The sequence below is a fragment of the Gobio gobio genome (genome assembly GCF_949357685.1).
Source record: "Gobio gobio genome assembly, chromosome: 12".
NCBI lineage: Eukaryota > Metazoa > Chordata > Actinopteri > Cypriniformes > Gobionidae > Gobio > Gobio gobio.
In genome coordinates, this window is record NC_137105.1 from 52,578,347 (window position 1) to 52,594,963 (window position 16,617).

Consider the following 16,617-nt stretch of genomic DNA (forward strand, 5'->3'; position numbering starts at 1 on the left):
GGGAATACTCGATAATGTCAAATCGCACATCTTTAAAACAACAATCCCAACATTATCATAGACGATACACATCACACACACCGCTAACCCGATACTTGACAACTACAACAAGTTTATTGAGTCAAAAGTCGTAGTTAATAGTTAGAATTGGACCCTAAACTAAAGTGTGACCATAATGTCAATACGGCTCCGCAGACTCAATTCATTTTTTGTGAAGCACAAGGGCTTCAATAAACGATTGTTTTATAATCAATCCATTCATCTGCCCATTATTTCTTCCATTATTTTGATGGTTGTCTGTAGAAATGGTTTATTCACGGCGTGACTGGCGGAGTGAAGTCGTGATTATTCGATCATCAAATCCGATTATCATCCATTTTGTTGATTAGTTGTTGCATTTCTATTTGCGCTTCAGATTTCACTTTAATATGAATGTGTGAAATCTTTTAGAGGCAAAATCATACATTTTGGTGTGAGAAGCCTTGACTAGCTTTGCACTGTAAGTGGACTTCAAGAGGCCCTTCCGGACGGAACCGGACTAAACCAGACTAAACCGGACTAAACCGGACTAAACCAGACTAAACCGGACTAAACCGGACTAAACCAGACTAAACCGGACTAAACCGGATCGCCCCAGAACTTGGGACCGGTCTTCAGGGGGAAACGCTTCAGGAGTGTGTGGAATATGACTCTGCTTGAGTCTCCTCATTGGATGCATGACACAGCAGGAATGAAGAGCTCCCGCTGCTTATCCTGCCAACGGGATCAAGACAGGAAGTCACAAAAACAAGGAAATAAAGATGCTATTGTGAGGCTGATTGTTGGGCTGGATGAACGGACGAAAGCTCAGCTCTCTTCACTGCTGCCGTGTTCTGTGATCAAGCAGAAACTAACGCTCCAGTTTCTGGGTCACGACTGAACCTGCAGCTGAGCATTCGTGGCACAGGTCCAGCGTCATGTGATTCTGTGCTTCTGCCGGCACCACATAGCACAATTAATAAACACAAAAGATGATATTTTGAAGAAAATGGGTAACCGAACAGCTGATTGACCCCACTGACTTTCATGCTATTGAAGTCAATGGTCCATCAACTGGGCGGAGTCTCTCTGCAAACGCACTCGCAACCAAATCAATCAAAACTCACAGCCAATCAGAAGAGAGTGTGGGCGGAGTCTCTCTGCAAACGCACTCGCAACCTAATCAATCAAAACTCACAGCCAATCAGAAGAGTGTGTGGGCGGAGTCTCTCTGCAAACGCACTCGCAACCTAATCAATCAAAACTCACAGCCAATCAGAAGAGTGTGTGGGCGGAGTCTCTCTGCAAACGCACTCGCAACCAAATCAATCAAAACTCACAGCCAATCAGAAGAGTGTGTGGGCGGAGTCTCTCTGCAAACGCACTCGCAACCTAATCAATCAAAACTCACAGCCAATCAGAAGAGTGTGTGGGCGGAGTCTCTCTGCAAACGCACTCGCAACCAAATCAATCAAAACTCACAGCCAATCAGAAGAGCGTGTGGGCGGAGTCTCTCTGCAAACGCACTCGCAACCAAATCAATCAAAACTCACAGCCAATCAGAAGAGCGTGTGGGCGGAGTCTCTCTGCAAACGCACTCGCAACCTAATCAATCAAAACTCACAGCCAATCAGAAGAGGGTGTGGGCGGAGTCTCTCTGCAAACGCACTCGCAACCAAATCAATCAAAACTCACAGCCAATCAGAAGAGCGTGTGGGCGGAGTCTCTCTGCAAACGCACTCGCAACCAAATCAATCAAAACTCACAGCCAATCAGAAGAGTGTGTGGGCGGAGTCTCTCTGCAAACGCACTCGCAACCTAATCAATCAATACTCACAGCCAATCAGAAGAGCGTGTGGGCGGAGTCTCTCTGCAAATGCACTGCACTCGCAACCAAATCAATCAAAACTCACAGCCAATCAGAAGAGTGTGTGGGCGGAGTCTCTCTGCAAACGCACTTGCAACCAAATCAATCAAAACTCACAGCCAATCAGAAGAGGGTGTGGGTGGAGTCTCTCTGCAAACGCACTTGCAACCAAATCAATCAAAACTCACAGCCAATCAGAAGAGTGTGTGGGCGGAGTCTCTCTGCAAACGCACTTGTAACCAAATCAATCAAAACTCACAGCCAATCAGAAGAAAGTGTGGGCGGAGTCTCTGCAAACGCACTTGTAACCAAATCAATCAAAACTCACAGCCAATCAGAAGAGAGTGTGGGCGGAGTCTCTCTGCAAGCACAGTCGCAACCAAATCAATCAAAACTCACAGCCAATCAGAAGAGCGTATGGGCGGAGTCTCTCTTCAAAGCACTGCACTCGCAACCAAATCAATCAAAACTTACAGCCAATCAGAAGAGAGTGTGGGCGGAGTCTCTCTGCAAACGCACTTGCAACCAAATCAATCAAAACTCACAGCCAATCAGAAGAGAGTGTGGGCGGAGTCTCTCTGCAAACGCACTTGTAACCAAATCAATCAAAACTCACAGCCAATCAGAAGAGCGTGTGGGCGGAGTCTCTCTGCAAACGCACTCGCAACCAAATCAATCAAAACTCACAGCCAATCAGAAGAGCGTGTGGGCGGAGTCTCTCTGCAAACGCACTCGCAACCTAATCAATCAAAACTCACAGCCAATCAGAAAAGCGTGTGGGCGGAGTCTCTCTGCAAATGCACTGCACTCGCAACCAAATCAATCAAAACTCACAGCCAATCAGAAGAGCGTGTGGGCGGAGTCTCTCTGCAAATGCACTGCACTCGCAACCAAATCAATCAAAACTCACAGCCAATCAGAAGAGAGTGTGGGCGGAGTCTCTCTGCAAACGCACTCGCAACCAAATCAATCAAAACTTACAGCCAATCAGAAGAGTGTGTGGGCGGAGTCTCTGCAAACGCACTCGCAACCAAATCAATCAAAACTTACAGCCAATCAGAAGAGAGTGTGGGCGGAGTCTCTATGCAAACGCACTCGCAACCAAATCAATCAAAACTCACAGCCAATCAGAAGAGAGTGTGGGCGGAGTCTGTCTTAAATGACAAATCAAAGGGTTTCACCATTATTTAAAATAACTCATACATCATAGCCATGAAACATGATTGGCTTGTTTCCTGGTCAGTTTCAGGGAGAAGGACATGATTAGACGGGAGAAAGAGTTTGATTGAGCGTGATTGGATTTTGGTCTGTACTCTCCGAAGAGAAAGACGGTTTGTTTCCATTCATAATGAATGCTTTGACAACTTTTAAGAGTACACTAGCATAGCAGCTAACGCTTCATCCACCGTCCAGCCAGAACAAATCAAACATTTACTCTAACCAATCACACTTCCTCTATCCGTTGGTTGAGCTGATTTGCATTTGCAGCCATGAAAACAGCTACAAATCATCAGAAATCATTCACTGCACAGATCTCACATGAAAGGGGCGTAAACTCTGCCCAAAACGCTGATGGTTTAGCTATTAACCGAGGGTTGGTGTCGAGGGGACCGGGGGGGCGTGAGCTCTTCTCTCAGGGGTCGCTAAAGGTCAGACAGAAACGACTAAAACAGAAAGAGAACAAAAGGGTCAGTCGTCACCGGGTTCTTGTTTTGCATACACAAACAAAAGAGGCAGTCTATAGCAGACAAAACACTCACGCATTGTGTGTGTCCTCGCGGAGTGTGAGCGTTCCTATGAGGAGCAGGAGTGTCCCGGAGGAATGCGGCCACAGAGCCCATGGCGTGTTTAAACATGAGCTTGAAGAGAAACACCAGTGTGATGCTTTTCAGAGGGAAACAATAGAGCATGTACAGGTGATGGGATTCTATGATGGGATATATCTCTATCCGATGATGTCTGATGAGATGACCTGGGACCGGTTGCATAAACCGTTAAGACTAGTCTTACAAGTTAGATATACATTTTTTTCTTTAAAGGGTTAGTTCACCCAAAAATGAAAATTCTGTCATTAATGACTTACCCTCATGTGGTTGGACACCCGTCAGACCTCCGTTCATCTTCAGACACAAATGAAGATATTTTAGTGTAAATCTGATGCTCTGAAAGGCCTCCATTGGCTCAATGCACTTTACACTCTCAAGACCCTTAAAAGACACTAAAGACTAAAGTTACAAAGTCCATCTCACTACAGCGGCTCTACAATAACTTTATGAATCGGCGACAATAGTTTTTGTGCGCAAAAAAACCCTAAATAACGACTTATATAGTGATGACGATTTCAAAACACGGCTTCATGAAGCTTCGAAGCGTTATGAATCAGTGAGTCGATTCAGCGGTTTGAAGCGTTATGAATCAGTGAGTCGATTCAGCGGTTTGAAGCGTTATGAATCAGTGAGTCGATTCAGCGGTTTGAAGCGTTATGAATCAGTGAGTCGATTCAGCGGTTTGAAGCGTTATGAATCAGTGAGTCGATTCAGCGGTTTGGATCGCCAAATTTCAGCAGTTTGACACGCGATCCGAATCATCATTCGACTCACTGATTCATAACGCTTTGAAGCTTCATGATGCCGTGTTTTGAAATCGTCATCACTATATAAGTCGTTATTTAGGGGTTTTTTGCGCACAAAAACTATTGTCGCCGATTCATAAAGTTATTGTAGAGCCGCTGTAGTGAGATGGACTTTGTAACTTTAGTCTTTAGTGTCTTTTAAGGGTCTTGAGAGTGTAAAGTTGAGCCAATGGAGGCCTTTCAGAGCATCAGATTTACACTAAAATATCTTCATTTGTGTCTGAAGATGAACGGAGGTCTGACGGGTGTCCAACGACATGAGGGTCAGTCATTAATGACACAATTTTCATTTTTGGGTGAACTAACCCTTTAAGACTGTTCATCATTTTTTAAAATCAGTTACATAAAAACATAGACTGGCCTAATTTGATACGATAAGTAAGACTGAATGCCTAACGGCTAGTGGCTCATACTAGATATTAAGACACTGTCTTAACATAATGGTTTAGTTTATGCAACTGGCCCCAGGTCAGGGCTCCAGACTAACTTTTTTCACTAGGAGCAACAGAAAATTTTAGAGGCACAACCAGAAAATTTAGGGGCGCACACCGTAAATCAACACGCTAACCAAATCTACTAATGTCCACTGTATTCCTAATAAACACTTTGATAATACAGGGCTCCAGACTAACATCTGAGAGCAGTGGCACCAGCGGAAAATTTATCAAAGTTAATTTAATCATAAAATTACTATTGCTATGTTAATAAGTGCAGTTACTAATAATAGTACATGTTTGTTTATTGGAAATTTAACAGTGAGGCGCTGAGCTTGAATTGTTATGCAGAATAACTTTTATTAACAATAATGTGCAAAAATCTCATTTTTATAAGGAAAATTGTAATATTCCACTCTTATTAAATGTACTATTGTTCTTTTGTAGTATCATACTGAACTAAAAGGAGCACTCTTTACTTGTTTTCTGTGTAATCCAGTCACAATATGAAGAAAAGTTTTAGTTTTTCATGAGACTTCCTACTTTTTTCCATACATTAAGTTAAGTCAAATAAGTGCTCCTATGCCACCACCTACTGGTTATAGTGTTTTTTTTGTTTGTTTGTTTTTTTTGCCATAAAGTGGCAAGCACCTTTACACTTTTAGTTTTACAAATCATCACACTAAAAATATTAAAATTGGATAATATTTAGAGCTTTGAAGTGCTGGAGAAAGTCTGAAACACTTGAAACGTGCTTGATTTTCACTCTCAAAAGGTTGTACGAACCCTGAGATGAATATTGTAAAAATTAAATTGACTATTTCTTCCACAATACTAGAGGTCGACCGATTCATCGTTTTTGCCGATTAATCGGCACAGATAGTTGAATGGTGGAACAATCGGTTATCGGCAAAAATCCACACCAATAGTTTTTCCATGATGCGTCCGCGTTGCTGGAGCGGCTGAGAAGGGTCTGCTGGCAGTATATAGCACGACAGCGGCCTCTAGAGGCGAAAAAACTCAATGACACCTTGTGTTTATATTCACACGCGAGTCTGCTCGCTACAAGAAGGAAAGCACACGCTGCACAGAGAGCGCTGACACATCAGATGCGCGTTTAAAACATGACAGCGAAACGGTTTGAATACTGAACACTACAGTACTTGTTGCCAAATCATTATAAAGTAATTCCTTTCTTGACTAGATGCTGCATTACAGGTAAAGAACAGCAGTGTGTGTGTTTGTCGACAAGGCTGAGGACGCTAACATTAGCAGAACCTCAAGCTGTTAAAACAATGTGATAAAAACACACGCAAGTCCGACCCAAATGTTGAATATATAAAATTAGAGAACGCAAACTGTATCATAATGCTGCCGACAGAAACATAAAGCAGAAACGCATTTGTTTTTTATTAGATAATCTCCTTCTAAAGCAGACTGTTTGGATTTGTATGAAACTGTAACACTACAATAAGATCCCATTTGTAACATTAGCTACGGTCAATAAATGCTGTGGAAGTATTGTTCATTGTTAGTATGTTACTTTCAACATTAAATTGAGTTTGAATTTTTATTTTATCTGGGTAACCTTGGTTATGCACTATGAACTACAAGCGTGTGTGTGTGTGTGTAATCGCGCGTCTGCAGCATTCACTCACACACACAGAAGCACGCAGGATTCGTATTTAAATAGTCTTTTGTGGTTTAATATTCACAGACACTAGTCCATATCAGGATTTGATTTAAGTGTACTGACTTATACAGGGTTTTTCCTGGGTCAAAAATGGTCTTCGGTGGTGGCTGAAAGACATGGTCATCCATACACACACACACACACACACACACACAGTAAAAAAGTACCCTACCCATGTGATCTGCAAGCGCAATACTGACAATAAATTTTTAAAAAATTCAAAGAAAGTTTGTAATTTTTGCTTATCTTATTTTGATACCTTATTTTTACATTATTTACAGATAATTGTTTTGGTATATAATCATATCAATATTAAAAAGTAGTATTTAAAAAAATGAACAAATAGCCTAAGTTTCTGCCATATACAAATTACATATACATGCCATATACATAAAATGATCAGCTAGCTAATAACAACTGTGTTCTGGGTTCACCTCACTCCAGTCTAAACTAAGTGATTTATAGGCTATTTATTTTACTACACATTGTGAACATAAATAAGCTGAAAGACTGTGGATAATTAAAACTAACTCTTACACCCACTCTTGCTGAATTGTGTAAGCACACTTGTGTTCTCATTTCAGATGTTCTGAGTAAATGATTAAACTGATTGGTGAGTTCAGTGTTGGACAGATCAGTTGTTCTAACCAGTCGTTAAAATGATTCGGTTCAAAGGAGTCATTAGGTGGCGAATCGGACATTAGCAGACGCGTTGTGTGTGAATCTCGTCTGTCAGAACATCACGAAAGATTTGTCAACACACAGAAAACACTTCATAACCGGACAGGATTTGTTTCCCGTTTATTGAAAGTATGCTTTATGTCAGCTGGTCAGAGAAGAGTCAACGTTTTTTGAGCGCAATTCACACCCAGCGGGAATTCAAGGAAAACATCGTCTGATAGCGCCACGTGCAACATGGATTCGGTCTTCCGACATTTTGATTAACGTAATATGTGAAATATTAGAAAGCTGAGAATGCTTATTTTGAAGACAGAGAGCGTGTGAGGAGCTCTGATTGTTCTCTGTACATCATTCATAAATCACAATAACTGATCAAATAAGGCTTTGGCGGCCGCCAAAAAATTTTAAAATGTAGGAAAAATTATTCATCAAAAATTTGCCATCTCATGAAATTCAGCATTATGTAGAAAATTCCGTTTTTATGACTGGATTCTGTGATTCTGTCCATGTTTTCTGCATCACGGAAATCATAGGGCCCGATAATATAGAACCTGCGTTTCTCTTTCATCACGTCTCACTACAAAACAACAAATATACAGAAGCTATGAGCCGTTTCACATGAACTAAACGCATTAGATTTGAGTCGACTCAAACTAAAAACAATTCAGGTGACCAAATATGACTAAAACTAAATGGTATTTTAGTCAAAAGATGTTGTCAAAATGAACACTGGTTCATAGTCCTTTGCACTTCTGTGCATGTGTGTGTGTGTGTGTGTGAGTTTTGCCATGTGTAGAGCATGATTTTAGTGTGTGATTCAGGCTGAGTTGGGCTTCCTGATCCTGTGGGTCTCCATGGGAACGGCTCAAAAAGCTCAGGAGTCGGAGCGTGATCTGAGGAAACCGCGATGCATTAGGAGCGATTCAGGAATGATGTGGGAAGACGAGTGTATAGTTTATCACATCTGCACATCGAATGCCCAAACACGGCTGATCGACTCGGCGTTAAACTCTCTCTGAGTTTACATGTCTCAGCATGAGTGGAAATATTTCCTGCCTACTTCAGTTTCTTCCTGCAGGAAGAATTTAAAGCTAAGAACTGATCTGCACAGGAAACAAGCTCATACTCTCAGCTGTGTGTGTGTTGCTCAAACCAGCAGCAGATCTGTGGTGATCTGTCAATGGAACAGAGACCCTGCCCATCACACACAGAGCATGCAGCGCACTGGGAATGAAATATTCATTATGGGATGATACAGCCACATGGGATGGGAAGGCAAGCGATGTTTACCATGTCAGACGCAGGTCAAACCATCAAACACACAACACACACCCTCACGGTTTACCTTCAGTAGAGAGATGCCCACATTCAAACACATTATGAGTGTATACACACACATGGAGCTGCAACTAACGATTATTTTTCCTGTCGACTAATCTAACGATTATTTTTTTCCTGTCGACTAATCTAGCGATAATTTTTCCCTGTCGACTAATCTAGCGATTATTTTTCCTGTCGCCTGATCTAACGATTATTTTTTCTGTCGACTAATCTAAAGATTTTTTTTCTGTCGTCTAATCTAACGCTTATTTTTCCTGCCGACTAATCTAACGATTATTTTTTTTCTCTGATTAGTCAGCTAATCTAACGACTATTTTTCCTGTCGACTAGTCTAGCGATTATTTTCCCGATTAGTCGGCTAATCTAACGATTATTTTTCCAGATTAATCTGATGATTCTTTTTGACTGATTATTGTATTTCAAAGAGGGTAGTGAATTTGTATATTATTTTAACATGAAATCAATGAATGATGACTATATTAATTGTATTTCAGGAAGGGTAGTGTACTTAAGCCATTTTGTAATGAAATATATGAACACAAGAAGCATTTTAAACATTATGTATAACTAATGATACTATTCATCATAAAATGTATACAGAGTAGGCCTAATTAGGAAAAGTTGTTTACTATAATAGTTGAGTATGATTTACTATTGATTTGTGTCAATAGTAAACAAAAATGCATTTGTATTTATCTGCAAAAGGTTCACATACAGGAGCTTTCAGATAGTGTCATCTCATTGGCTGGCGCTCATCTTTTCCTGTCCCTGTTTTGATTTCAGCAAATCAGTTTGAGCGAATGCTGTCAACGTGATTAATATTCATGAACCCAGCAGCTCATCAATCCTTAGTACGTTGTATATTGTTATTAAGTAGTAGAATTAGTAGCATTATTATCTTTTAATAATATAATATAATTACTATTATCTATTTTTTACAGAAACACCAACAATATCTTAAGCACCACCACCAGTCCAAAGTTGAGTTAAATGACAAATATGCATTAATACATGCATGCTTACCAACAGTTTTAGTTCTAATTACTAAAGTGCTATCATTGAATAGTGCTTGATTATCATAATATCATAACACATAATAATAATAATAATGCTTGATTGACTGATGTTAAGCGTGTATGTTCGGATATTTAAAAAGCTGTGCCATTTTACAAAGATATTGATACATTTGGTGGAATTTATATATATAAAGTATCAGTCGCTAAACAAAAAAATTTACGAGCCAATGGCGTAGAGGGTCGTGTTGTCTATTTTAATTTCTCTGGATTTTTTATTTATGACTTAATTCACATTTATTATCAAAAATGGTGGTAATCAAATGACCACATAAAACATTAACAATTTAATTCATCCTTTAAAATGTAATCAAAATAAGTTTTTGGCACACAAAATGCTGCCCGGCAGAGGTTTAGAGTTGGACTTTTATTTTGGTGTGTTGTGGCGTTTCTTTTTTTTTTCAACTTAGCGTGATTCCTAAATATCTGCAAACATATTACGGTATTTCAGTGCTTTAGTACAGTTAAAAAAATGACATACAACACCTTTAGCATAAGTGAGCTCAGCTGAATGATGCATGAAATTAAATCAATCAATTTTGGTAGAAAAATAAATAATAATAATAATAATAATAATGACAATAATGCCACAAAACAAAACAGTATGAAAAATCATATCTCCGTCTCTTCTTCAACTCAAAGGCGTGTCTTGACTCTTGTGTGGGCGGAGCTTTTATTCTGCCGCGAACGCTTCCGCTTCTTCCGCTCATTTATTTATTTATTTATGATTTAATGCCATATCAGCAACAATGGCTATATTCATGGCAATCAGCAGTATAACTTTAATACATTGTTTACAGTAATTTAACAATTTTGTCCTAAAAACAATCACTATACAAAATCAGGCATATATACCAATAACAACAACAGCAATAATAACACCAATTACATAGAATCTTTCAATTTAATATTTGACAGAAATTCTAAAATTACTCCAGGAGAAACCTTTTTAAAAATGTCCATTAATGTGTTTTCTGAATAAAAAATAATATTATTTAAAAAAGGACATTCTATTAAAATATGTTTCACACTCATGCAATTCTTACACAGATCACAAACCGGTTTCTCTTCCCCGTTCAATAATTATGAATGAGTGAGTCTTGAATTTCCAATTCGGCATCTCGTATATACAACCTGGTCATATCTATTTTCAAAATAATAACTAATAACTCCTTGATTTAAAACTGGATTCACCTCATATAATTTGTTATCTACACATTCGTTCCATTCCATTTGCCATTTCTTGTAAATGTACAGGTTCAATATGGGTTTAACGTCAGATGCTGGTATTTTACATTCTGTCCTTCTTCCGCTCATGCGTGTGTGTGTGTGTGTGTGTGTGTGTGTGTGTGTGTGTGTGTGTGTGTGTGTGTGTGTGTGTGTGTGTGTGTGTGTGTGTGTGTGTGTGTGTGTGTGTGTGTGTGTAACGCAGCGCTGCTTTATCATATCACACACATGTGAGCGTGATTTAAACATTCTTGGAAACATTTGGGATAATGTACACAAGTCAACAAAACATATAACACTGATCTAGTGGATATTTTAATGCTAATATCTTACATATTGTGCCTTTAATTCTGAGCTGAAATATGACAGACATGTCATTCTCCCAAACAATCTTCTGTTAGATCCAAATATAGAAACTTCTTTTTTTAAACATGCTTTCATGCTGAAACTAAATGGGAAACTAAAAAGCAGATGCTCCGTCTGCAAACAACCAGCAAAAAGCAGATGCTCAAGCAAACAGCCAAAGGCCAGTTGGCACACACACACACACACACACACACACACAGAAACCTCGTCCTCAGGCCGCTGTGATCCGGCCGGCTCAATCCATGAGGGAGTTCAGCGAGGAAGACACCTGAGCTCCACCTGAGGACACACACACACAACAGCCAGCGTCCGATTCACCGCATCCCGCCAGGAGGAGCACAGACGCATCACCATCAAATCAAAACCAAAAATGTATCGAATATTGCAGTATTTATCATATGCACATCATTATTGTGTTCATAATCTTGAGTCAGAATATCTTCATCTCTTCTTCTCTGATGATGAGGGCGGGGCCACCTGTCACTCACATGAGATCAGCCAATAGCAAACCACAACCATCCAATCAATTCCCCACACACACACACACTCAAGCCCCGCCTACATCTGTTCTTGTTTGAGAAGCGATTCTCTGATATACGGCACTATAGAGAGGAAAAACTAGTGCAACCGAATTATGAAATTAAAGGAGTCATGAATTGAGAAATCACATTTTCTTTTGACACATAATAGGTCATCAGACTATAAGAATATCCCGTAAATTTCACAACCTTGTTAGTCCAAAAACAACTTTTATTGTCCCCAAGCCCAGAGAGCGACTGGTTGTGAATGAGCCTGTAATAGATGGAGAAACACCGCCTCTGCAGAAGAAGATCAACGCCCACTTCATCATCACAACTCTGGCCCCGCCCACTGGAGTGTTAGTGAGATGCCCCGCCCACTGGAGTGTTAGTGAGATGCCCCGCCCACTGGAGTGTTAGTGAGATGACGAGGAGAGACGAACGGACACTAATAACATTCCCTTCCAGAGGATCCTAATGCTGGGAATGAGCTGATTTATTCTCATCAGTGTGAATGTCTCAGCTGAGCATTATTTATTTGTGTTCGCTACATTTCACTGTGGATTCTGGCCGCAGTTTCAGCATTTACAGACTTTTACGATACGGACTCGACAGTGATTTTAACCAGGACACGCCCCCTGCATCGCCTATCAGTGACATCATCTCGCTTCACCCTCCGGTGTTATTGTGTAGTAACTAGGGCTGCAGGATTTGGGGAAAATATCTAATTGCGATTATTCTGGTTAAAATTGTGATTTAAAATGCGATTATTATTATTATGTTTTTATTTTTACAAATGAAAAGTGTGTATATAACATTTTGTGTTTATATATTAAAATGGCTAATAATTATTATTATGATTATTATTATTATTGCTTTATAAGATAAATTACTATTAAATTAACATTTTCAATATTACACATTTAAAAAAAGCATTTAAGAATAAATATAACAGTATAATAATTATATTTTACTAGAAAACTTTTTACAAAAAAAATGATGGATTACCGGTTAGTATGCAGACAGCCTATGACTAAAAATCATTAGAAAGGTCTAAGGATTTATTGTAAAAAAAAATATTATTATAAAAATCTGTGCTTTTTATCTGTGATATCAATTTCTTAAAGTCTATGTCTTTAATATGAAATATGAGCCTCTTGTGCATCCCCTGTGGGGATTAAAACTCCAGTACATTGAAGAAAAACATATGGATTGTCAAACTTTTGGGTAAAAAATAAGAAGAAGAAATGTATAATTCATACTGGAAGCCAGAGGGTCGCACATAACCCAAATCGCGATTGCGGTTCGATTTCGATTAATCGTGCAGCTCTAGTAGTAACCATGGCAACACTAGAAGCGCTTTAATATCTGATGTGTTTTATTAGCCACTGTTTGGATCATTGATGGACACAAACTCCTCATTGTTCTTCAGCTCAACACTTATTGTGTAAATCTGCTGTTGTTGATTTACCGCCTATCTCGCTCACTGCAGTGTGAACAAGTGTCTCATAGTAGCTTTACAACATCACTTTAACACACTCACATGTGTGTGATATGATCAAACAGCGCTGCGTTACACACACACACACACGCATGAGGGGAAGAAGCGGAAGCGCTCGCGGCAGAATAAAAGCTCCGCCCACTCAAGAGTCAAGACACGCCTTTGAGTCGAGCAAAAGACAGAAAATTACATACTGTGCCTTTAAAGAGAAAAAAAAAGTTATATTAAAAAATATCCTGGCTCTTCCCAGCGTTATAATGGGGGGTGAGATTTTGAAGCACAAAAAAGTGCATTCATCCCTCATAAAAGTTTAATATAGATATATTTCATACATAGCAAATAAAATACACATGAATACACATTTATTTTAAAATAAATATAAAAATGATGAGAAATATACTTTGTTTTAATAAATATAACTATAATATTTGCACTGTTAATATAAAAAAACGAAAATAGAATTGTTTGGTTGTCTTGATGGTGTAAGTAATGTATATTTATTCAACCTGCAAACTGCCAACAAGAAGATATATCGGTGTGTCAACTACTTAAAACACACAACAGCCTGTAGTAAAAGCGACAGAACAAGCTCCCAAACAAGTAGACCTGACCATAGGACACTACACATAACTCAACACACTCTTCCACAACATCTCGCAGATCTGTCCATCTTCTAGTGTAATCCACAGCTAGTCAGCATGATGTCGCGCACACATATGACGCCCACCTCCCTAGGTTTAGAGACACAGCCCTAGATACAGTTGCCATAAATAGTGCACACTGCTCTGGGTAATAAATGAATGCGCTCATGCGATCCCTCACCTCGCTCCGGGAAACTCCGTCGGTTCTTTACAGCCGACAGCCAGCACGGCTTCAGTGTTGCTGGTGTAAGCGGTCAACACGACACCCTGCTCGTCCTGCGGTCGACTCATCTTCAGTGCCACATTTTTAGGGAAGTTTCGGTGTAACTTCGGACGAACAGCCGCCGCTCGACTCTCTCCTAACAACATGAATAATCAGAGTCATAAAGCTCCGCCCCTTGGGCGGCGACATGACCAATCATAGACTAGTCTTATGAATATTAATCACGTTATGTCACGCATACCCACCTGATTGGCTTAAATGCAGACATTGTTAAAGCGACAGTAGCGTTTGTTATGGTCAGAGGGGTGAGGGCTTGACTCATGAATATTAATAAAGTTACGTTACGTAGTACGTACACATAAAGATACGGCTTCAGCGTAGTAGACTGTGATGACGCGTTTTAACCGTTTTAACGATCGTTAATTCTGCCGTTTTTTATATATATATATATATATATATATATATATATATATATATATATATATATATATAATTAAAATTAAAATTAAAAAATTGCTTTATTGGCATGAATGTAATTTGTACAATATTGCCAAAGCTAGGAATATATGAACATAAATAACAATACATATATGAACATAAATAATTATACGTGAACATTAATAATAATATTAATGATGATAATAAACATCAATATAATAGAGGAAAAAAAAAATATATATATATATATATATATATATATATATATTTTTTTTTTTTTTTTTTTATGTTTGTACATTTATAAGACTATACTTGGTATTATATTACATTTACCAAATTATAAAAAAAACTAGTTAATTCTGCTGTGAGGGTGTTTGTTTCTAATACAACTGCACTCTAAAAATGCTGGATTAAAAATAACCCAAGTTGGGTTGAAAATGGACTAACCCAGCAATTGGATTGTTTTAACCCGGCGATTGGGTTGTTTTATACCAGCAATTGGGTTGTTTTAAGCAAACATTTAACCCAACCGCTGGGTTAAAACAACCCAATTGCTGGGTTAGTCCATTTTCAACCCAACTTGGGTTATTTTTAACCCAGCATTTTTTAGAGTGTGCCCTTATCAATCTCACTATTCACTAAGTTGTGAAAACACTATTGTGGAGTTTTTCTATTGCTTTCTCAGCCAATGGGAACACAAAAATACATGTTTAAAGGTGCAGTGTGTAGTATTTATGAGCATGTATTGGCAGAAATGCAATATAATATAAATAACTATGTTTCAGTGGTGTATAAAGACCTTACATTATGAACCGTTATGTTTTTATTACCTTAGAATGAGCCGTTTCTATCTACACACACCGCGGGTCGCCTTACAGTGAAGCCGCCATTTTGTTTTGTCTCTACAGTAGCTCTAAAGCGACAAACTTCTCTACAGAGCGCGAGCTCTTTGCGGTCTCAGATGAAGACATATTTGTCCTGTGTCGGCCACCGTAGCTTCTCTACGTGCTTCGAAAGGGAGCGGTGAGCGGTGGACTAAACGTAAAACGCCACTAAAACGTAGCCTTTAATGTAGTGTCTCATTCACCGCTATAGAAGTGTACCCAACTATGACGCCGTTTTAAATTAGACAGTACTTCAGTCAGTCCCTCAGAGATTGAATCATGTTTATATACTGTTGCACAAGGCATCTATTGATCCCCAGTGATTTACCTCAGCTCAGCTCAGCTGATGTGTGTTAATTTAATGACCTTGGTTCCGTTAATTAATAATGGCACTTCTAATAACACACTGTTCTGTTAATAAATGAGATACATTGGAAAATAAGGCCGTCCGTACTCTGTAGACACAAAATGGTCACTTAAATGGTCACTTAGACACACCTGTTATGGGTTTCCCAGTCAGAAATATACTTTAGCGGATGTTATTGTTGTACATATGTCACATCAGAAGATTTGTTGACGCAATACAAACCTAAAGCGGAAACATGTGAGCGTTTTGTTCGAAGGTTTGACGTTTTTTCCATTTGCCTGTAATTTGCCTTTTGTGTGTCAACAATGTGCCCCGTACGGTCAAGATTAAATTACATCCTCCTTCCTGAAAAGCGTCCCGCGGTGAAGCTCAGGCGCTCTAATGGCGGTGTTTAGGCCGAGCTGAGAGTGGAGGTACAGGTACACACTGGAGGCCATTATTTATTCAGTTTAGTTCCTTAACGCTCTTCACAACACAATCGCACGTTTCCATTACCATCAGGGCTGTTTGTTCAGCATGTCTGTCACTGTATGAGCGTCTGCAAGCTGTCATGTGTGAGGAAAACAGAAGAAATGTTTATTTTTATAGCGGATCTATTATCTGACCGATTCACAATAGCTACTAATGAACATTGAGAACTGCAGTTGCATTGGTGTTACCTTTACAAATAAGTAGGCTAATGATTTTTTTCAAGATGCCCATATGGTGTGTGA

At 39.2% G+C, this 16,617-nt stretch overlaps 1 protein-coding gene across 4 annotated transcripts in view; it reads right to left on the reverse strand.

The window, feature by feature from the left end:
* The window catches only part of arhgap18 (Rho GTPase activating protein 18), a 50,230-nt gene extending 35,845 nt beyond the window's left edge, over positions 1 to 14,385 (reverse strand). For 2 of the 4 annotated variants that reach the window (XM_079831114.1, XM_079831112.1), the window contains exons 1-2: positions 14,174 to 14,375; positions 11,537 to 11,611 (exon numbers count right to left, since the gene is read on the reverse strand). In XM_079831114.1, the coding sequence (XP_079687240.1) occupies positions 11,537 to 11,611; positions 14,174 to 14,361 (263 nt within the window). In that variant the 5' untranslated portion in view covers positions 14,362 to 14,375. Of the gene's footprint in view, positions 1 to 11,536; positions 11,612 to 14,173 lie in introns of all 4 variants that reach the window. The other 2 variants (XM_079831113.1, XM_079831115.1) reach the window with 1 other exon arrangement.
* Between the last annotated feature and the right edge of the window lie 2,232 nt (positions 14,386 to 16,617).